The sequence below is a fragment of the Spermophilus citellus genome (assembly GCF_964194105.1).
Source record: "Spermophilus citellus genome assembly, chromosome: 11".
NCBI lineage: Eukaryota > Metazoa > Chordata > Mammalia > Rodentia > Sciuridae > Spermophilus > Spermophilus citellus.
In genome coordinates, this window is record NC_138192.1 from 76,248,162 (window position 1) to 76,271,928 (window position 23,767).

Here is a 23,767-nt window from a genome sequence, read left to right on the forward strand (position 1 = left end):
TACAAAAAGGCGTGACTAAATACGTGCCAGACGTCACCACCTCTTACACTTTCAGGGAGCCAGGAAGCCACAGTGGTGACACTTAATGAGATGGCTGACAGTCAGGGAATGTCCCTGCATGTGCTGGTTTGAATAATGCCAGTCAGTTTCTAGTGGGCAGGATTAAAATGCAAACCAAGCCCAGATTTTTTAATTTAATTAATGTCTGGTGTTTGCCAACCAGAGGGAAGATGATGGAGTGCTGCAAACAAATAGCTTAGAGCTGTGCTGTCACTTGGACTAAGTAAGATACCCTGGCATGACATAGCTGGGATGGCAGCTGGCCGGCTCCTCTGTGGGGCTGGCAATGGATTCGGCAGATAGGAGGGGGACGTGGAAATGTTCCTGAGACATGGTCTATAGACAAGAAGACCTTTAGCAAAAAATCGAGGTGAGATATACAAGATTTACCCCCTTAGCCATCTTAAAGTGCACGAGTCGGTGGCACTAAGCACTTTTATAGCGTTGTACAACTAGCACCACTGTCTACTTCCTGAACTTCTAACACCCCATAAAGAAACCCTGTACCTATTAAGCAGCCAGTCCCCAGTTCCCCACCCTGCAACCTCCCAGCCATCCATTGCTCATCTGCTTCCCATCTGCAAGTCGACTTCTCAGGATGACACTGTAGCTTGGGGGGAGAGAAGACACTGGAATTGGAAATCAGGAGTCGGGGGCTCTTTTCCATTTGGGTTTCTGCCTTTATCATAACGTGGCAGCCCTGTTTTCATAGCGATATAAGGGAAAGTCAGTAACTTAGCCTTTCACAAGCTTTTAAAAACAATTTCATGCTGGTATACTTCATATCACAAAATCCACTCATTTCAAGTATAATTCAATGATTTTTAATATCTTTACTATGTGGTGCAACCATCTCTATACTCCAGTTTTAGAAAATTTCATACTCCCAATAGCATCCTGGGTGCTTATTTATAATTAACCCTATTCCATCCCTAGACTCAGGCAACCACTGATCTCTTTTCTAAGTCTTTATATATTTGCTTTTTTCTGGACATTTTATGCAGTGAAATCACATGGTATATTGTCTCTTTCACTGATCACATGAAATCCATGATGCATCCAAGATGGGCCATGTCCACTAATTCCTTTTTCACTTCTGAATTGTATTCCTTCATTTACCTGCAAACATTTTTTAAAAGAATTTTTTTTTTTGTCTATAATTTCTAGAGGGGTAGGTTATTAGATGACTGCTAAGAGCCTCCTCTTCCAAGGTGGTATACAAAAATAGTCCCAGGGGCAGTTCCAAATTCTTAAATCATCCATTTATTCAGCAAATATCTGTTAGGGCTTCCCAGCACCCTGAGCTCTGTGCTAGACCTGGAGGATGTGGTCCTACACTCTTGGAATTTCTGCTCAGGCATGGCCTGGAGGGTAAGCCTTCTTCTGTTGTGCATAATTCCTCTTCTGGTGGGTCGATGGCACACAGATGCACCAGGATGGAACTGACATTGGTTATAGGTAGCTTTCTCCCCTGACTGTGTCTCTCAGGCATGCTCTGTGCTCCTCCTAGGTGCTCCCGTTCCTCTGAGTTTCCAGCACATTATTTTGGAATTGCTCATTTGCATGGCTCTCCTCTCTCTGGAATGTGAGCAACTTGAGAGCAGAAATGGTATCTCTTTACAGGCTGAGCTCAGTACAGCGCCCGGTGCGTAGAAGGTACAGGGATTATTGGATGGATGAATGGATGAATGGATCCCATTCTGGCAAGGATCAGGAGCAAACAGAAGAATTGGGGACACATAGTCCTCTTCCAGTCTCTTAAGTTCCTGATATGCTTATTCTTCTTTTTGTGGTTACAGAGTTGGTGTCACATGAGTGCTTCTTTAGGTCATGGCAGGAGCACAGAAGAAAAAATGTGGTTACTTAAAGTTCTTTCTGCTCCTTGGAACATAGGCTTGACCCATACTTCTGGCCACTGTCATTAGTATCTTCATAGTGTTCCTAGGGTCACTCTGAGGGCATACTATTTAGGGAAACAATATGAAAATGATCTTGCATGTGCAGGGTGACTGGACTCAGATGCCAGAGGTGGTGACAGAATGGCTTCTCCAGCCTGGGCTCCAGGCCCCTCCCTGTTCAGTCCTGCCATTACCCTGCCTCACACTCTTAGCTCCTCCTTGACTCCTGCCCTAGGCCATCTGGCCTGACCAGAACATCAGGAGTGGAGGAAACAGCACACATCGGGTATCCTCCTGTAGGACACAGGGCTGAAGGCAGAAGCAGGAAGACCCAGGAGGCCAAGCCAGGTGAAGTGCTTCACGTGAGAAGAAAGCAGGTGTCCATGAGGGCTTTATTGGTTGCCAGTGCTGGTGGATGGGATTTAATCAGTGTCCCAATAAATCTCTGGGACAAAAATATTAAAAAGGAAAGAGACCTTAAAAACGGACTGTAACTGATTAAGATCATGTTTTGTTTTGTTTTGTTTTTAGGATTAAAAACGTTCACCTGATCTACTTTTAATAGGATCATTTGTTAGCCTTGTCTATTTGGCGACAATATGGGATTTTGCTCTTTCCGTGAGCATATTTGTTTTCATGATTATTGATTAAGGTTGGTTGGATTGGTCCATTGTAAATATTTATTGCATGGACTATGGTCAACCTACTACGGAGGAGGCTCCACTATAGGTCTCCATGACTCCACCTCTTACAGAAAGGCTCTCAATCCTTGGGGTGGGCTATAGCCTCCAGGTTCCCTTTCTTAATGGTAGGCAAAGATTGAGTTGCTAGTTGAAAAGAAATTACATTGGGTTTGGGTTGTTCTGTGATTGATGAGCATCTTCATTTAAAACAATTCATGTTTGAGGTCCCTTAGATACATTCTACCAATTCTATATTCATGCACAGATTGCTTCTCTTTGAGCCAGTGTCCTGTGAAAATTAAGTGACACCTGATCCTAATCTTGTGAATCAAAAGCCAGGGTGTCCATTTTTTTTTTCCCCTTCTTGACACTTTGCTTTTTAATTCACACTAGATCCCTTCTGTCGAGGTAGTAGTTTCATTTTTTAGTATGGAAATCAAGTTTAATGAAAACTTACTTGCCATTTAAAATGATAATTTGTTTGATTTAGCATTCTTAATTACCTTGAATAAATTGCCTATAGAGGCTCCCACAATTTATTTGTTTGTTCAAAGTATTACAGTGTCATTTGCATATTTCCAAGGACACCACTTTAATGAAACTCGAGGGTGGAGCCAGGGCAAGTGCTGAGGGGATGCTCTTTCCGCCTTCTTCTGTTTGTTCAGCTGGAAGATTTGGATCTTCCTACTGAGTTTTCACAAAAGAACAAAGTTTTAAAAAGCTTCAGTTTTGGAAAACCATTAGCAATAAAGTATTTGGGGAAGGGATAGCAATTGCAGTAATGTGAGCAGCGTTCAAGACCAGCCAGGGCCTGCCCCCTCAGCATCCCCTTAGTTTCCACCCCCTTGTGCCTCTCTTCAACCCCAGGGTAGCTGTCGCCATCTTGAGGGTGTATGAAGTCGTATCTTATTTCTAGCACATTAGAGGAGCTGACAGTAATTAGTTGGAAGGCTCGTGTGTGATATTGATAAAAGGTGTCAAATGTATATTTATGACCATGAATCGGTATTCATTAATAACCACCCATAGGAGAGGGCTTAGGAACTTTTATAAATTAAGTAAGAATTGTTTCCTATTTTCATATCAATTGTTTTAGGTTTTATGTGTGAGTTTTAGCTCATGACCTTTGGGAATGCTATTTTGACTCTTTGGGAGTTTCGTTTCGTTTTGTTTTTTTTCCCCTGGAAGAGAGGAAAAAGGGATTTGTTTCTGGTTCTGGACAAGCTCGCAGGACAACTTCACAGAATCAATCTCTTATTTATTGATTTTGAGTGATTCCAGAGCTTAATCACTGGTTTACCTCCTAAATTAATGTATATTTTCCCACTGTAAAGAACATAATAGAAAACAATGCATTCGTTTAAATATTTCCAGCTTTCCAGTTGCCTATAGCCAAAATGTGGAAAACATTCTAATAAGAGCCTTTCATTAGTATTAGTTACGTACTAAAAGCATCCCTGAGTGATGTGGCCGGAAGGCATATCTCAAACAGAGAGCATTCTCTCTTTTGTACTAAGAGACTATTTGTAGAGAAAGTGTGTGTGTGCATCTTATGGAGCACTAATCATGATGGTAAAAGAATAACAGTCAGTTTTTGATGTTTGCACTACAATTTGGGGATCCATGATAAAGGCCGGAAGATTGCTCCCTTCAGTGCTTTGTTAAGCCTGTATCCTAATGTACTCTTTGTACATGAAGGACTGTCCCTGGTCAGCATTAGTGGGGCATGCTGTCCTTTCACAGTCCTGATGGAAAATGTCTATCTTGAAGCTCAAGAGACCTGCTTTGATCTCTTAATAACGCTAAGACCTTGGATTTCTCTGGACTTAGGTTTTCTTACCTGGGAAGTGGTTGTCTGTAAATGGATTAGACATGATCTAAAGTTATTCTAAGATTCTGGGTTTCTGTGATACTGAGTTGACTGTGATCCATATGGTTTTCCGGGATCTCCATACATCCAGACATGGGAGTTGGGGAAACCAGTTCCTGAAGTCAATGCAGTCAGAAAACATAAATTAGGGCTAAGCAGATAGTCTCTCTAGGAATCAAGCCCCTGGCTTTGAGGGGCTCCCAGGTTCTGATGGCCTGTGAATCTGATGGTAGATTAAACCTTTATCTTGACTTAATCTGTGATTTTTTCTCCCTGACTTCCCCCTTGGAATGGGTGGAATGAGGATGCAGAGAAGGATCTTAGAGATAAAATGATCTTGATATCTAAAATAAAACTACCTTTGTTTAATGTAAACAAAGAAAGAACTCTTTTTATCTTATTGACTCAGAAAAAAAGAAGACTAAATATTGTTAAATTAAAAAAAAAACAGTTTAAGAATCAACTTTTAAATGTTGATATTTTTGTATTAGTAAGAGGCTTCTCTATTTTCAATCAAAATGTAAATTGTTAATAAAGATCATTAAAAATTCAAACCATATGCCTAAGATATAAAATACAAGTTTCTTTCCATTTCCACTGTCAAGAGCTATCCACCATTAACCCACTTTTGTATGCTTCCAGATATTTTAATATGCACAGATAAAAGTAGTGACTATATACACACATCTTTTTGCCTTAAAATGGAATTAAACTGTAAATACAAAATGCAAATTGCATTTTTTAAGTTTAAATGTCACAACAAAGTATATGCTCATTTAAAAGTGACACTTGGATTTGTATAGTTATGTGGATGTAGCTGTGTGGACAGTATCACTTTATAACACAGTTCATCTTTCTATTTTAGGAATATCAGTGAGGACTAGACATCTCAGTGTTACTTGCCCTGAACTTATACATAACCTGGGTCCCAGAATGAAGATAACCTTATTCTTTAAGGTAGCATTTTATTAGCTATTTTGATGAATAAATGTATACTGATTGTCAAGAAGCTAACATGTAACCCTTTCCTAATTCTATATTTAGACACATTTTTAACCTAATGCTTATATAGGGAGTGTTTACTGTGTATTAGGCATAGTGTTAAACATGTTTTAATTTGAACATCTAATTCTTATAACAACCATAGGAAATATTATTATTATTACTATCCCATTGAGATACTTTATGGCTTTTCTATAAAATAATCATGTCATCTGCAACTAATGGTATTATTTCTTTGTTTTCAATCCTTATACCATTTTAAAAATTTTCCTACTTTATTGCACTGGCTAAGACTCTCATTACATGAGTGAATGGAGTTGTGAGAGTAGACATGCTTTCCTTGACCTTGATCTTAGAGAAAATGCATTCAACATTTTACCATTAAAAATGATTTCAAGGGCTGGGATCGTGGCTCAGCAGTAGAGCACTTGCCTAGCACATGCGAGTTCCTGGGTTTGATCCTCAGCACCACATAAAAATAAATAAATAAAATAAAGATATTGTGTCCAATGACAACTAAAAAAATAAATATAAAAAAACAAACCAAAAAAAAAAAATCAAACATGATTTCAATTATATATTGAGGAAATCTTTTCTTTTTAATTTGCTGGTTTTTTTATTACGTGAATATTATAAATTGCTTTTTCTAAATGTATAGATAAAATTCTATATGGCTTTTTTCTTTTATTATGGTAATATTTCAAATTACATTGATTGATTTTTATTTATTTTTATTTTTATTTTTTTTAAGAGAGAGAGAGAGGGAGGAGAGAGAGAGAATTTCAATATTTATTTTTCGGTTTTTCGGTGGACACAACATCTTTGTTTGTATGTGGTGCTGAGGATCGAACCCGGACCACACGCATGCCAGGCCACTTGAGCCATATCCCCAGCCCTACATTGATTGATTTTTAGAAGTTAAAACAGTATTACATTCCTGAGATAAATTTGATCATAATACAAAAAGGATGATTGTTCTTATATATTACTAGCTTTTATTTGATAATATTCATTAAGGATATTTGTGTCTGTGTTTGTAAATAAAATCTGTGATTTTATTTTATTATAGCATATTTATCAAATTTTAGTATCAGATTTATGTTGGTCTCAAAATGAGTTGGGAATTATTTCATCTTGCTCCATTTTCTAAAACAGTTGTATAAGACTGGTATTACATTTTTCTTAAATGTTTGATAAAATTCACTATGAAACTATTTATACTGGAGTTGTCTTTGTGGGAAGAATTTTGATAACTTTTTTTTCAATTTCTTTTGAAGGTTTGCAGCTATTAAGATTTTCACTTTCATCCTGTACCAATTTTGATTAATTGTATTTTTCAAGGAATTTGCCCATTTTACCTAACTTTTCAAATGTACTGACATAAACATGTTTGTTATAGTTAATTATTGTTCTTTCAGTATATTAGGATGACTAGAGAACTCTCATTTTTATTCATTATGCTGATAATTTGTATTCCATTTAAAATTTTTTTCCTTGATCAGTCTAGCTAGGAATTTATTAAGTTTTTTTGGTCTAACATCCAGTTTTTGGCTTTCTTGATTTTTTTTCTATTAGTTTTCTATTTCATAAATGTCTTCCTTTTTTAAAAAAATACTTCCTTCTACTTACATTGGATTTAATTTCCTCTTTTTGTTTTTCTAGTTTTTAAGATGGAACCTTGAGCTATTGATTTTAGACCTTTTTTTCCTTTTTACCATACAATTTATTTTTACTATAAACTTTCCTCTTAGAATGGCTTTAACTGTGTCTGACAAATTTTGATGTATTGCATGTTTTGATTGTCATTCAGTTCAGAAATTTTGTATTTCCTCTAATTTCTTCTTTGACCCATAAGCTCTTTGGAAATGTATTGTCAACTTTTATATATTTTGAGTTTTCTAAGTATGCTCCTTCTATTACTTTTTAGTTGAGTTAAATTATAGTTAGAAAATATATTTTGTAGGATTCCAGTCTTTTAAAACTTACTGAGATTTGTTTACAGTACATCATATTTCTATTTTGGTGAATGTACCATGTACATTTGAAAAGAAGGTATTCTGCAGTTGTGTGTAATGTTCAAAGTGTCAATTAGGTCAATGTATAGTAATGTTCCAATCTTATATGTCCCCACTGATTTTTTGTCTTATTCTATCAATTTTTGAGATAGCAATGTTAAAAATATCCAACTAAAATTGTTGATTTTGTCTGTTTCTTCAATAATTCTGTCAGGTTTTGCTTTATAATTTTCTATTTTATGAATCTATTATTTTGATTCTTTCAGACGAATTATCTTTGTATCGCTATAAAATGGTTCTCTTTATGCCTGATAATTGTCTTTGCCTTGTAATTCAATTCATATGATTTTGGGGATGGGTATTGAAGAGTTAACCCAGAGGCAATTTACCACTGAGCTACATACCCAACCCTTTTCATTTTTTATTTTTAGACAGGATCTCACTGAGTTGCTTAGGGCCTAGCTAAGTTGCTGTGGCTGGCCTCTAACTTATGATCCTCCTGTCTCAGCCTCCCCAGCCACTGGGATTATAGGCATTTGCCACCATGCCCAGCTAATTCATATGATATTAACATAGCCACTGCCACTTTCGTGTACTTTCTCTTTTCCTGATATCTATTTTCCCAAGCTTTTATTTTCAAACTTTTTGTTTGTTTTTATTTATATAGTATAGAAAACATATGGATAAGTTTTGGTTTTCATCCATTCTGAAAAATTAGAGTGTTTAGTCCATTTACATTTAATATAATTATTTAACTGCTTGAATTTAGGTTTGCTATTTTTGTCGTTTGCCTTTTCGTTGTCCTATCTACATTTTATTCTTTTATCTTCCTTTTTTATCTTATTTTGGATTAAATGAATATTTTTTAATATCCTTGTTTAGTTTGGTTTTCCAGGAAGAAAATGCCAAGATAAAGATAAATGTGTAAGACATTTATTTGGCACAATGCCAACAAAAGACAAGAGGAGAAAGAGCAAGAGTCTGAAACCTATTAAAGAAGGGTCAAAAGAAAGGAAGATAGTGTAGATAGTCTCAGACTGCACTGCAATTTTGAGAAGGTCTCTGCCAGCCTAGTGGAGGATACTTGTGTCAAGATTGCCAGTGGACAAGCTTTGCATTGGGCAGATATGGCCAAGTGCTGGTATCCCTGCTAGCTCAGTCTCTGGCTAAGTTTGAAGAACATAGCTTTGACTCATTCACAGTGGATCCTAACGGGATTACAGTTGGATGCTCTCAACTACTGTATTCCTTACAGATGATTGGCAAGTTTCTTCTAGAAGAGAGACCCAAGTGGGAAAATTTCATGGCTGCCCCAAAGTCCACTCTAATTTTTCTATTGACTTTTTATTTATATCTCTGAATTAATTTTTAGTGTTTGTTCAGTTATCAGCACATGTTCTTGTAACTTTTCACATGGTACTTAGAATTAATATTATACTGCTTCATGTCAAATATTGAACCTAATGCCAGTATAGTTCCATTTACATTTCCCCAAATTCTTTGTGCCATTCTTATCCTGTATATTGCTTCCATTTATTTCATAAACTCCTCAAAACTGTGTTATGTATTTATTGGAATAGTTGAATGTCTTTTAAATAATTTAAAAAAAAGTGTGTGTGAGTGTGTGTGTGTGTGTGTGTGTGCGCCTGTCTTTTATATTTACCATTTCCAGCGATCCTCATTCCTTTGTGTAGATCTAAATAACCATCTAGTGTCATTTACCTTTATTCTGGAGAACTCACTTCAATATTTCGAGTTAATGGTGACTAAGTATCTTAGACTTTTTTTTTTCTTTTCAAAGATGTCTTCTTTTAGCCTTCATTGTCTAAGGATATTTTTACCAGATACAGAATTCTAGGTTGATGTTTGTTTTCCTGTTGGCACTTTAAACGGATGACATATTCCACTTTTGATAAGTTAGTGTAGTTTTCTTGTATGTAATAAGCCACACCCCATCCCCATTTGCTTTCAAGATCCTCTTGTAATCTTTAAATTTTAGAACTTGGAATATGATGGGTTTGGGCATGTATTTATGTTTGTTTGTTTTTTTAATAATCTCCCTTGGGTTTGCTGAGGTTCTTGAATTGGTAAACATGTCTTCATTTTGAACCATATTTTGGAAAATTTGGGCCACTATTTCCCCTTCAAATATTTTTTTTCTGCCTATTCTCTCGCTCCTCTTATCCTTCTGGGATACCAGTTAGTTACATATGTGCTAAACCTTATGCCATATGTCCTACTGTTCATTAAATTTTTTGTCTGGGGGCTGGGGATGTGGCTCAAGCGGTAGCGCGCTCGCCTCGCATGCGTGCAGCCCGGGTTCGATCCTCAGCACCACATACCAACAAAGATGTTGTGTCCGCCGAGAACTAAAAAATAAATATTAAAAAATTCTCTCTCTCTCTCTCTCTCTCTCTCTCTCTCTCTCTCTCTCTCTCTCTCTCTCCTCTTTCACTCTCTCTTTAAAAAAAAATTTTTTTTGTCTGTTCTTCAGATTGAATAATTTCTACTATTTTATCTCCAAGTTCACTGACAAATTTTATTACTGTTTTTCCAGTATGCTGTTAGGTTTAGCCAATGGATTTTTTCAGATATTATGCTTTTTAATTTTAGCATTTCCATTTTCAGCTTTTCTTTCTGCTTTTCTACTGAGATTTCTTTAATGCCCATAAACATGGTTATAATAGCTGCTTTAAACTAATTCTTGTTGTCTGCATTATCCCACAGTTGGTGGGACTCTGTGGACTACTTTTTTTGTTTGAGGATATGTTGTTACATTTTCCTGTTTCTTTGCGTATCTGGTAATTTTGAAATTCACCTTGGACATTGTGAAGGATACATCATAGAGATTCTGAAATTCATCACATACTTTAGTATTGATTTGCTGGTTTTGCAGGCAGTTAACTAACAGACAGTAGCAGAAATCTCTGTTCAGTTCTTTTCATGATAGCTGGGGTGCTTGGAGGATGCTCCAAGCATATATTGTGTGTTAGTTTCCTTGTATGACAAAGTGCTTGACAATAACAACTTAAAGAATGAAAGGTTTATTTTGGCTCACAGTTTCAGAGTTTTGGTCTATGATTGACTGACTCCATTGCTTTGGACCTGAGATGAGAGAGAAGCCAAGGACAAGATATAGTTTCCAAGGGCACAAACCTGAGACCCACTCCCTTCTACTAGGTCCCACCTCCTTTACTTTTTACCACCTCCCAATAATTCATTTAAATTATTCATCCATAAGATGGATTAATCCACTGATGAGGTTAGAACACTCATGAACCAATCACTTCCTTAAAGGGGGACACTTCATATCTAAACCATAACATAGTATTGGGATCAGTCAGAGATTTGATCCAATCTTACGTACTGAATTTGTGGCTATCTTTTCTCTGAAATCATCTCCCTCATTTTCCAGCTTCTGTCATCTTCCCAAACTCTGCTCACTAATTCCTTAGCTAGTAAGACATTAGGCTCCTATATGAATAGGGCCATCTCAAGTCCCCTGGGACCTTCTAGTATATGAAAAACTATAAAAGCTGGATGATTCATTAAGTGCCACTCATCTAGGTACCATCATCCCCTTTGGTTTCTACCTGTTCTTGGTTACTCTTTAGTGCCTTCTGATATGTTTGTTGTTGTCATCTACCAGAGGGTTGGTATGATAGAAGTGAGTTTTGAAATCAGAAATGGAACTCTATTATTGCATTTTATAGGCGAATTTAAAACACACACACACACACACACACACGTACCACAGTGAGTTTAAGTCCCTTACCCAAAGTCATACAGTGGGTAAGTGGTAGAGCTGTGATATGAAGACCAGAGTCTTAGGATTTCTTCTAAGGCAAGGTTTTGTGGTATAAATTTTTGGCAATGAAGGGAAGTATAGGAAATATTATGAATCTTATAGTCACATTTCCTGATGTATTAGACTCACCTCTAGTACTCTTTGAATGCTTCAGGTAACTTTAAGTGTTTACATTATTTTATACCCAAGTTTATATATAGCTGCATTAAAGAATCATGCTTTTTTTAAATTAAATGCAACGTAGGTCTTTAATTTCCTAAAATCCCCTATTTTCATGGTCCTGTGATGTTCAACTTCTCAAGCCATCTTACTTAGAAACTGGTGAAGTTTGTCAAGTAGTTCATTCAGTGATTAAAATAAAGATAATTTTTGGAGGAGAGTAATATCAGTAGTAATGTAATTAAAGTATATGAGTGATTTCCTGAAGAAACTCAAAACCACAGTTATGGGATAAATAGTGGACTTATATGTAATTAGCTGATGGTAAGCCATAGATCTTAAAAGGACAACATTAGGCCCAGTTTGAGTAATACTTGTTTCAGAGTTTCTGCTCTGTTTTGATGGTTTCCCTTTTCATCCTCTGGCCTAAGCCAGTTTGAATTAACATTCATCAAATGATTAATTTCATCTTATTCTCTTCCCCCTTGATTTCATTTTCACTTTGCATTTTTAGAGTCAAGCTTGCAAAGTATTGATTTTGCCATAAGGTGATATGTAGAGAAGTGAAATATTATTCATACATGTTGCTTCCCCCCACCCACCAGTATTAGTGATTAAAACCAAGGGTATCTTATCACTGAGCTACATCCCCAGCCCTTTTGAAATTTTGAGACAAGGTCTTGCTAAGTTGCTGTGGCTGGCCTTGAACTTGTGATCCTCTTGTCTTAGCCTCCCAAGTAACTAGGATAATTCTGCCTCCAGCTTTGTATGTTACTTTCAAACCAAAGGATAGGGCCTGTGTGTTTGCTTTTGGAATTCTCGTGGCATCCCAGACCAGTGCTCAGATACCATACTTGAGGGACTGGTTAGTAAAGAGCATGGATTCAATACCTGATTGATTGATCATTCTGAATCCCAGCCAGGCAGTTCTAGGAAGGTGGGCTTATCTTCTGAGTGGAATAAAACCAAGTCCTTGAAGGCCATGATAAAGATTTTGGCTTTTATCCTAAGAGTAATGGGAAGCTATGCAAAGTTTTAAGCAGTCAAGCGATAAGCCCAGCTTTAAATTTTTAAAATAATTTCTCTGTTTGTGGAACAGTTCAGTATAACCAAGTTTCACAGTACAGACATTAATAAATATTTTTAAAGTTTATCCCAGGGATACAATCTAGAGGAACTGATAGATACCTGGATAGTCTTCAAGCAGCCTTCCCAAGTTATATTTCTGCTGACTGAAATTTTAAAAAAGCTGAGAAGCAGTAAGTTTTAGATTGACTCTTTTTCGGGGGGAGAGGAATTGAAATTGGGTTTTTTTTGGAAATGTGAATATTTTGCATTTCTGATAAGAAGTGTTTTTTAAAGGAAAAATTGCAGCAATTCAAATGTCCAGGGTTAGGGGATTGAATAATACAAAGCTGTTTTAAAAGGCGAGTCTAGCACTGGGGATGTAGCCGAGTGGCAGAGCACTTTCCTAGCATGTTCAAGGGCCTGGGTTCAGTCCCCAGTGCCAAAAAAAATGAGGGTGGTGGGGTGGGAAATTCTATATTTTATGCCTACAGGGAAATGGATATAATTTATTAACTTTAAAAGTAAAAAATTTAAATGCAATAAACATGTTAAAATTGTGAAAACAATTATAAATACACAAAAATACAAATGAAATAACATTTAATATCAACCAAACTCTTATACCTAAAATGAGAACATAAACCTAATATTTTTTCAGTAGCCATCGTAAATTCTGAGTTTAAAAGCATTGAGAGACTGCTAAGGCATAATATTTTTAAGAGATCAAAAACTTCCATATGAAAATATATTCTGATCTGTTTTCCCTTCCCAAACATTTGTGGAGACTAAGAAAATTTTAAACATGTCTTGGAGGAATTGACAGCTCACAAATTAAATACAGCCTTTAGCTCTTGTGTCAGCTGCTCATTGTTGACAGCAGGTTACAGCAAGGCTAATAATGATTTGTTTGAAGGATTTCCCCAAATTTTTATAGGATTTTGTGCTTCTTGTGTGCAACCTGCAAAATCGTAGCACTCAAAATATTGCTCATTAAATTAAGCATTTAAGCATACAGATGTCCACCAAAGATTGGTAGAAAAAGAAGATATTTCTCAGAAAAAAAAAATGAATCACTAAAGGTGAACTGCATTCAGGGTAGTAAGTGCAGTATCAAGTTGCTCTGTTTTTGTGAAGTGTCGATTCTGAATTCTAGGCTGAAAATCTGGTAGATGACAGCTCTTGAGTATTTCCCGAAGCCAGCTACTGTTTTAGGGCATAAATCGTAAATATACCTTTGAACTAAGGCAGTCTCACTGGACCTCTCCCTTTGCCACTCTGACTTCCAGTCTCAATGGGATATTGAAGGGGAGGCTCGATAGAATAAACAGTGGAATCCTTGTCCGGGAATGAGCGCCTGGCAATTGTTTCATGGAAAACAGGGAGGGGTGGGGGACAACAACCCTGCTCTGTTCACTGGCTCTTTAATTTAGATTACCAATGATAAAGCCGGGGCTACGGCTAAAGAAAGGTAGGATGCATACGCAGAAACATTAGTGCTAATATGCTGCAGAAAGACAAGATAAATCAGTCCAGCTCTCATACATCACTAAGGGAGAAGCGGATTGCAACTTGACCATGTGCCTGAGTAGTCCCACCAGTGAGAAGAGCAGAACATGGATTAAAAACACCTAGAATGTACCCTTAGGGCTACTGCTGTGTTGGACCTGGGAGAAGTGTCTGGTGTAAGTTTCAGCTTGTTTTATCCATGTATGTACCAGTGTGTTCACATCCAGGGAGCCAGCTCGTTTCTCTTCTTGTGTGTTCATGGAAGTCTCAAGCAGTTTGTTTACAGTAGTAGACTTCATTTTGTATAAATGTAATACCAACCTAATAAAGTTCTTAACAGAGGACAGTTTAGCCCACTGTTGATCCAGGAGAGAAATATGAGCAAGTGATGACTGTCATTACTGTCTGTAGGAAGCCTGTGGGTGAGATTCTGTTTTGTTTTGTGTTTTATTTTACCGGGAAGCAGGGACTAGAGGGGGGTAGATTTTTAAGTTAAAAACTCAGTTATTTTGCTCGTCTTTTTTTTTAGAAAAATGTATGTGTCACCCAGTGTCTCACTCCTCCTGTGGTCTTTTGTTTTGAAAACTGTGTTTGATTATGTGAGCCAGACTGCTCGAAACGCATTATATTTTATGACTGGGATGTTTGTATTGTTTCATATCTGTTATTAGACAAAATAATCATAAAGGGTGTTTTCTATGGACCTTTTTATATTCCAAAATTAAGTACAGATGGTAATTTCCAGCAGTTTTAAAAATTTGTCAATTATTTAATTTAGCCTCACTTAAGCATCTGCACAAGGAGAAAGCTGAGATGGTACAGAAACTGAATGAGCATTGATTGCTAGTCTGAATTGCATCTTGAAAGTTTTTGCCTCAAATCTCTGATTTCACAGTTTATTTTTACCAAATTAGATTATCATATTTCACTATCGAGACTGTGAATGGGTGGAACTCTTTCGAATATCTTACATTTCCCATCAGAACAGAGCTGAATGCGCCTGCTGATTGTTACTCGGAGGGAAATTCTCATGCCGGCTCACCGAGAAGATTGCTTAAATAATGCATGGGCAGGAGTGAGGCAAGATGGAATTTATGGCCCAGACACTGAGATCAGGCTTTTGTTTAGAGGAGAGACTATTTAAGTGTGAGCATAGAACATACACCAGGCTCCAGGGGACGGGTGTAACTGAATGAAATTAGTGACCACATGATGCTGTCCACATGTTATTTCAAAACAAGCCTTTAAGTGGCCCATGGAGCCTATCCTGTGGTTGGTGGGAGGGAGAAGGGGAAACTTGAAGTGCCAATTGGAAACAGAATCCCCTGACTGAAAATTCCATGGGACGGACACAGAGTGAATGTTCTACAGGGAGGGTGGGGTGGCCCTAGAGAGACCGGATGTGAGACTGATGAAACATTGTGGCAGTCTCCTTAGGAGAGAATAAACCTTGACCAAACTGCAGAATTCTATACTCTATGTCTTCCATCTTGTCCTAATTAGAGGAATATGTCTGCTGAATTCTAATCTCTCTAATTGTTGATAGAGCAGGCATGTGATTTGCTATAAATACACATGAGCATTCATTTCTGAAATAATGGCTGTTGCCAAATATATTAGACCGACAGGAGTTCTGGACTGGGGAAGCTGTGCTGAATAGTTGAGTTTTGGAGGTAATGGACCAGTTGAGAATCATTGCACAGCTGGGCCAGCAGCTGTACCCAGTGCTCTGTCAAGTTTGGCCTCTAATTTCCTTGAACTTGTCCTTGTTTGCCAAAATGATGAACGTAGCAAGAACTTGTTTTAAATGAGCCCGCTGCAAGTGGAAAAAAGACCCTTTCCAAGGAGTCTTTGCCAAAGTGTGTAGTCAGTCAAGAGCAGCAGTGGCCAAATTCGGTATTGATTAGGGAAGGGAAGTTTGAATAATCATAAAAATGAAAACCAAAGGCACTAAGATGAAGGATGAGGTAAGCTGGCAGGAGACCAGAATACATTAAAAGGCAGAGTGTTGGGTCATTGCTGTCCTAACTAAAGGACATATGGAAAAACCCCATAATAATATCCAGCAATAATTATCTTGTAGTTAGAAAAAAAAATAGTCCTGTGAATTGGAAGGCAGCCCAGTAATCCCAAAGCCTTTTTTCCTAACGTTGTATTGTTCTGATATTCTTTGGGTCTGGGTCAGAAGGAAGCATCAGAGTGTGTTCTATTAAGAAGCATCCTATGACCAAACTATGCAATTAACTGGCTAAAGGCAGCAAGGGCTCCCCTCCATTCCCTGGTCCCTACTTGAGTAAGAATTAATCTAGCACTTACTGTATACTGAGATACATACTCTAACCAGCTAGAATAAAATCTGAGAGCCTACACTTGCATTGATACTTCTTTTTCATGAATTCCATCTGTTGAAACCATCAGCCTTGATGTGATTTCCCCAACTCGAAAGAACTTAATTACAGAATCCTTGCTAGCTGAATACTGTATTTTTCTGTCACTCAGGATGTCCTCCCTCTTCACACTTGAGGGCCAGTGACTCCAACACTTGCAAGATAGGGAATTTTGGACTAAACACTTCACTTCTGGGAGAGCCAGTTTTCTCATTTGTGAAATGGAGAAAGCTATCCTCATCTTTCAGGCACATGAGGATTCTGAGGGAAGGTGTGCCTGGGTATGAGGAGATGCTTTCCTGCCCACCCAGGATGAAAGGAGTACCATGTACCCTGTGGATGGAGCCTGTGACAGAGCGTAGGAAGTGGGGGTGAGGACAGAAGAAAAGAGCAGAGGTGGCAGCAAAGCTGGCTTGGTGGGTGTAGTGGTACCTTGATAAGAGCATGACCTGAGATAGGATGGCACCAGAGGGGAGGAGTGAAGGATGAGCCCAAAGCCTGTCTCAAAGGGGAAGATCATGCACGCTGGGTCCAGTTAAAGTACAGCAAAGAAGGACAAGTAAAGAACAGAGAGCTAGGATGGAGAGGCAAAAGACCCAGAGTATGGTCATGGCAAGGTACGCTTTTGTGTCTATAGGTGTGCATGTGTTCTTTAAAAATAAAAAACCTAAAGCGATGAAGTCTTTCAGGGACCAATAAGCCAAGAAAACAGAAGAGGGAAGAAGAAATCAGAGTGCTCTAGTTAACTTATGGAAAAGGAACAGGGAAAAAAATCAATAATAAACCAATAACGCAGGGATGGAGCTGACAATAGAGTGAGAATTCAAAGGCATTGCTTAAAATGGCAAATCTATGTTTGGAGTTTTTCCCAGACAAGACCCACAGTCATCAAATAATAAGGCTCTTCTGCAGTCTTGGAACTTATTTAAGTTTTCCTGAGTTTAAAAAAAATGCCACTGAAGGGATACAAATAGTGTCAGGGTTGGGAAGAAAAAGAGCATGAGGAATGGAAATTCTCAAAATAGCATGTTTTAAAAGAGGAAACAGGAGCCAAAAGATGGCTGGTTGACCCTGCAGAACATTAACCATTCATTATTATTTGTTGGAAGGTTTAGAAACTGTTATTCCCTAAATAGCTTATTGTGATTTTTAAGGAATTCTAAACAAGAATCAAAAGCATACCATATCCCCAACTGACAAATAGGTGGTGGTCCAAAAGTGCATTTGTAAGTCCTTCTTAGGAACAGTGTTGTAAACATCTTCAGTCTACTTTTCAAAGGGCTGCTCAACCCATCCTACAGCAGAAGTATCACATTTGCCATAAAAAATTAATAGCAGAGATACTTTTAATGTTAATAATTAAAATATAAGCCTTAGCCACCAGGATAGAAAATGTTTTGAATGCTAGTGTTTAGGGAAACGCAGGCTCATTACAAGATGATGTGGTCTGTGACTACCTTAAAATTCACATCTACCTTCTTTGTCTTTGACTTCTTTGATTTTGAAATATAAGGATTTCTTGATCCTTAGTTCAGGCATGTTGTGGATTCTACCTTTAGCAATATCTTCCGTGATTAGGATTGTTCTCAAAAAAAATAGAAAAAGGAAAGGGAATGAGTTTGGGAGGAAAGGGGAGAGAGAGAATTAGGGGGTACCTGAGGCAGCTAGGGCAAGTTAAAAGCTGAGCTGGTTTAAAGGGTGAATGGGAAAGACAGATTGATGGGAAATTAAGGGAGCTTAGAACATTGAAAACAAGAGTTAAGAGTATATATATATATATATATATATATATATATATATATATATATATAAAGAATATTGGGTCTAATGACTCCTGGACAAGCCACCAGGGGGTGCTTACCACCTGAAGTTGAAGTTGAGTTTGTGTGACACATAGACCTGTGACTTTTTTTTTTTTTTTTTTTTTTTTTTGGTACCGGGGATTGAACCCAGGGGTACTTCACCACTGAGCCACATCCCCAGTCCTTTTTGTATTTTATTTAGAGTCAGGGTCTTGCTGAGTTGCTAAGGCTGGCTTTGAATTCATGATCCTCCTGCCTTAGCCTCCCGAGCCACTCCTGGGACCTTTTTAACCCCTCCTAGGTCCCCCTGGCCTTCACTTCCTTCCCTATTCAGTTTGGATACTGTAGCCTATCATTTCAACCACTCCTTTCCCCAATATTATCAGTTCTCTCATTTATTCACTCGATTAAGGTATATGAAGTGGTTACTGTGTCAGGCAACACAGCACTTAGAAATGAGCCCAACAGACCTGTGCTGCTCTTGGCACCTTCCAGGTCAAACCCAAGCCTTACTCTGTCCGGTTGTGTGCTCTCTCCTGACTCTAGCCCAGCTGCTGGGGAAACACCTACCACTGCCCAATTTGATGTCCTGGTAAATTTAACCCCTCCGGCTCCAGAGAACCTCTTAGTTTAATCAGTGATTTTACATGTATTCCTAGAAGCTCTTCCCATTCTCCTTAATACCCATTTGAAGATTTTCCTGCTCACATCAAGTCCTTGACCAGATCACCTGTCCCCTCGTTTTCCCGCAGACAGTCTCACCTCTTATGGTGCCACCAAGTCATAAACCAAAGAAAGCCGACCATGTCGAGGACCAAGACCAAGATTTCTGAAAGCCATCTTTACACATCTTTCTCTCCCAATCTAGTTCCTCCTGGCAACTATCCTGTGTTTTCTGCCTCCTGTCCTTCTCCCCTGCCGCTGTTCTAATTCACCTCATTTCTTACTCTCAGTCCTCTCTGGGCAGAGCAAACTAGCCTGTCTTGGTGCCTGTCGATTTCTTCCACCTTTTACCTCCATCAGCACAAGTGATAGACAGTTGAGCAAACAGATCATCCTTTTCCTGAGTAAGGGGAGGAAGGCGTAGAGAATATTGGCAATTATAAATATACTTAAAAATGTTTTCCATTTGTACTCATTTGCTCCCCTTCCCTTGAGTTAAAATAGGAAGTTTTTTTTTTCTTCTCCTGAGATGACTCCGCCTGGGTTCTGGTTCCCATTCACTCCATCTTCTTGGCATGCTTGCTTTAGCACAATTCCTCCCTTTCCTGTGATCTTCACCTTTTTTATCTTTAGAGGATCCTTCTCATCAGAGTGACAGGGCCACTGGCCACTCCCATCCTCACACAAAACAAAACAAAGCCTTCGTCTTCCCTGGTACCCTTCATCTTCTGACTTTATCTCCCCTTCTACAGACTTTGGAATCATCTGTACTTTTATGTCCTTTTCTTCTCTGTCCAGCCCCTCCATCGACTCCCCATAGCTAAAGTCATCCTCTGCCTCCTCATCTGGATTGTGAAACACAGTCTCAGTCCTTCACCTTGTTATGGTATTTGACTTTGTGGAAACCTCCCACCTCCTGAAATTTCATTTTCCTAACATTTCTTTGTGCTTTCTTATTTCTTGGTATATTTTGGCTTATTGTTGTTGTTGTTGTTGTTATTATTATTATTATTATTATGTGTGTGTGTGTGTGTGTGTGTGTGTGTGTGTGTGTGTGTGGTGCTGGGGACTGAACCTAGGACTTGTGCATGCAAGGCAAGCACTCTACCAACTGAGCTATATCCCCAGCCCCTGGCTTATCTTCTTTATATGCTATTAAATATAGATGATATTTAGGACCTGTTGTCTTTTCAGGCTCTGGGAGAGTAAGGAGGGTTTCCCATCCATTCCTGTGGCTTCTGTTAATATTTACATTCTCTTGATTCCCAAGTGGGGTTATCCCTAGGTCTCACTTTGGGAAATAAAGGTGAGGCTCTCTTCTGTTTCAGGATTCAAACGGGGAAAACAAAGGTTAGATCACTTTCTCTGTGTTTTTTTTTTCTTTTTAAAAATATAGTATAAACTGCATGGAATTTTTCCTTTTAATTAAGCCAAAGTTTTAGAATGCTAAAGTCTACCTCAAATATGATTATTAAAAGGAAAAAAGATTCTTTGACTTTTCTGCACTTGGGATTTTTAAAAAATTAGATACTCTTTAGATACTCTATTTTAAAAAGCTGGCTTTGTGTCCTTCAAGTGTTTGAATATATTTGGGATAACTGAATTATCCTACAGGTGCTATGGAAAACACATTGTTTAACACTTTAACCTGCACTACAAAGGCAAAGGGAAATGAGTTGGTTTTATTTGTGGTCAGAGGAATCATCCAAAAGAAGAGACTCTTAACCTTGGGCATGAAGGTCCAAGAAGACATCCCTTTGCTTATCTAAACAGACCTCATCATCTGAAATAGACCTCTGTCCCTTTGAAATTGGAAGTGATTGCAAGATTCTCTTATTATTCAGCACTCTGTGAGTAAAATGGGTGAATGGCTGAGGGTATTGTTAGTTTTTGTAACTAAATTATGACAAAAGAGCCAGATCTATTGGCCTTGTCCAGTTTCATTCTGATCAAATAGGCACAGACTGATGTTCATCCAGGCCAGTCTGTCATGGTAAAGGGGCACTGTTTAAGACTTTGTTTTGAACTTTTGAGCCATAACTACATGTTGGAAAAGTTCCATGAGATGGAAGTGACACAGAAGAAGTCTAATGATTTGAGTTAGAAAAAGGACGTGTTATGTTGTTTATTTAGCCACTTTTGTGGAATATAGAATAGATTTCTACTTTCAAGAGAGAAACAGGTCATGTTTCATAAATTCATATCATGTAACACCTAAATTAATCCAAATTTTAACTGCTAATCAATGACAGAGCAACTGGAGAAGGTGTGATATGCTCTAATTGTTGGGCTCCTAGCATCCAGGCATGCAATTGTATTTTGAATAGATTGGAATCACATGAGGATTATTGGACCACCTAATAAAACAGGCATCTTCGTAATCAATCTCTGAAACGATAAAAACATGAATTAAGTAGTTTTCGATCAATATTATTCACACAGCTCATATCCTTAATGATAATGCTTAACTGAAAGAGAGACCTTTGCTTCAAGGTTCATTTGTGATCCACAGAGAACTCTAAATTTGTTTTGACGTCCCAGTGCTTCTAGAAAATACAGTCCTGTGTTTCATTTTGTGGAATTAGAGTGGCCTGCAAAATCACATGCTCTTGTATAGCATAGACCACCTGTACTTTTTTGTTCTAAGTTTTTTTCTTCAATTTTTTTTTTTTTTTGGATGGTGCTGGGGATTGAACCCAAGTTCTTTTGTGTACTGAACAGGCATTCTACCCCTAAACTATTCTAAGTTTTAACATTTTTAACCTACACTGCAGCCTCATTCTAACATTTTAATAATAGAAAACATAATGGGGAAGGATCTGTGGAGTGGAGGATGGAGAAGAACCATGTGTAATCTCTGCTGTTAGTTGTGCTTGTGCCCTCCGTAGAGGTGTGTCTATCAGAGATCCAGACAGTGGTGACAGAGCTGTCATCTGAACCTTGACACTACCTGCTAATTCAGAGACAGAATTAAGTGGGGTTCTATAGTTTTTCCTTCTCTAAAAGGAGAATGTAGGGAACTCTTAAAGCACTCTTCAATTCTCAAATGCAGTGGTAGAACAAATGTACATCTCTGTGCAGTCTCATTTGGAGCCTGGTAGCAGGTGAAGCCTGCCACCATGGTCTTCCCAAAATGCAGGTGTCAAGGCGAATCCATCACCAGCCTCGGCCCTCTCTGCAGTGGATTGGCGTGTCGAGTTTTAAAAAGAGGTAGCTCGTCTCCACTGCATACCGTCTCCCACAAAATTTATCAAAATTGCAAAATAAGGCCTGTGATGGTCAGCTCTTTCTAGGCCTCTGGTGAGGATGGCAGTTCTTCCAGAGACCTGAACAATGAAGTAATCACTGCCTTCTGTCGTTTTGCCTTGAGAACTAACTGGAAACCTCCGTGGTAGTTTCTGAGCTTTGTTCGGAAGTTGGATGGTAGGTTCCTGGTTGACCATTTTGCCAAATCCATACAACAACTGAGAGCTTGTCCTAAATTTGAATAAGCCAGAGGCTATTTTATCCTATTCCTAATCAACCATAGTTCACGGCAGAAAACTAAGGCCTTTAATTTTATCTTGTCATTTTGGAGGCGCAAGAAACATATATATGATTCCCAAGCTCGTAGTATTAGCCAAGTAATTTCTTTTTCAGGGTGAGGTAAGATCACAGAAATCTTTGTCCCTGGAGATTTTCCCCAGTCATGGAGGGATTGGGTTCCCTGAATCCCTCTAAGTTACTCATTTCCTTGTTTTCATTCATTCATTGACTCCTGCTGTGTCCCAGGCATTATTCTAGACCCAAGAAACAGGACAGTGTATAAGATGGCCTTAGGAGCATGGTAAGAGTGCATGCCCAGTGAGGCCTCTTTAAGGAGCCTTTTAGTGGGACTAGGGGTGTAACTCAATGGCAGAACACTTGCCTGGCATGTCCAAGGCCCTGGGTACACGCATGTACACCCCCACAAAACCCCAAAGACCCTTTAACGAACACAAAAGTTTTATATCATCAATTTATGTTGTCTATAGCTTTTGTGAAAAGGGAAATTTTTCTTTGTCTCAGTCATGTACCACAGAGAGAACAGGAGGTTTTGGGTTCTCTGTTCATAAAATCTCAGAAATTCTTTCTCAATTGGAGACTACACCAGATAGTTTAGTGACATAGCTGGATCTCATCTTGTTACCTATCCCCTTTAACATCTGACACCAGAGAGAACTGAACGCAGAGTAGTGAGCACCTCTCCAGCCAGCTTGGACTAGAAGCACAGTACTTAGTTCTGACCCCAGTAAACAACATGACCCCTCTGTCACTGAGCTTGGAGGCTTGACTTCCTGCCAAAGTGTTTGCCAAAATGTGAAAAGAACCCAGGGAAACACACCCTACCAAGGGCCTGGGTCTCCTAGGTGCCTCGTAAGTGCTGGTGGTTTCAAAAGAATCTGGAGCCAACCAGAATCTTAATCAGAAGCCAAAGTCTGAATCAAAGAACAAAACTGAATCCCCACCACCACGAGAATTGAATCTCTAGAATGATTCATTTCCTTATCTTAAAATGTGAATATTAATCTTTACCTCATGGAGTTGTCAGGTGGCCTCAGTGAGATAACACAGGGAAGTTCTTTATAAACAGCCATGTTCTATTAAAATAAAAAGTTTGTCATGATAAAAACCAAGCAAACCCACAAGCTTGAGGCCCTGATAAACTCTTGCTTATTGTGTGCTTATTGAATAGAAAACAGTTTAAAAAAAACCCTAATATATATTTTAATGAATAAGTTTGAAGATTTTAAAGTAATATATTGAAAATCTTTTTGCTATAAGTTATTTCCCAATGGGTAATTTTATACCTGTATGTTTTGAGTAA

The 23,767-nt window shown here is 38.3% G+C and overlaps 1 protein-coding gene across 7 annotated transcripts in view; it reads left to right on the forward strand.

Annotated features, from left to right (window-relative positions):
• The window catches only part of RAPGEF4 (Rap guanine nucleotide exchange factor 4), a 288,041-nt gene that overhangs the window by 90,921 nt on the left and 173,353 nt on the right, over positions 1 to 23,767 (forward strand). Inside the window, exons 1-2 of one of the 7 annotated variants that reach the window (XM_081261505.1) lie at positions 2,163 to 2,306; positions 5,377 to 5,468. The exons of 3 other annotated variants lie outside the window; for them this stretch is intronic. In XM_081261505.1, the coding sequence (XP_081117631.1) occupies positions 5,445 to 5,468 (24 nt within the window). In that variant the 5' untranslated portion in view covers positions 2,163 to 2,306; positions 5,377 to 5,444. Of the gene's footprint in view, positions 1 to 2,162; positions 2,307 to 5,376; positions 5,469 to 14,018; positions 14,246 to 23,767 lie in introns of those variants that run through there. 3 more of the 7 variants (XM_081261504.1, XM_081261508.1, XM_081261507.1) reach the window with 3 other exon arrangements.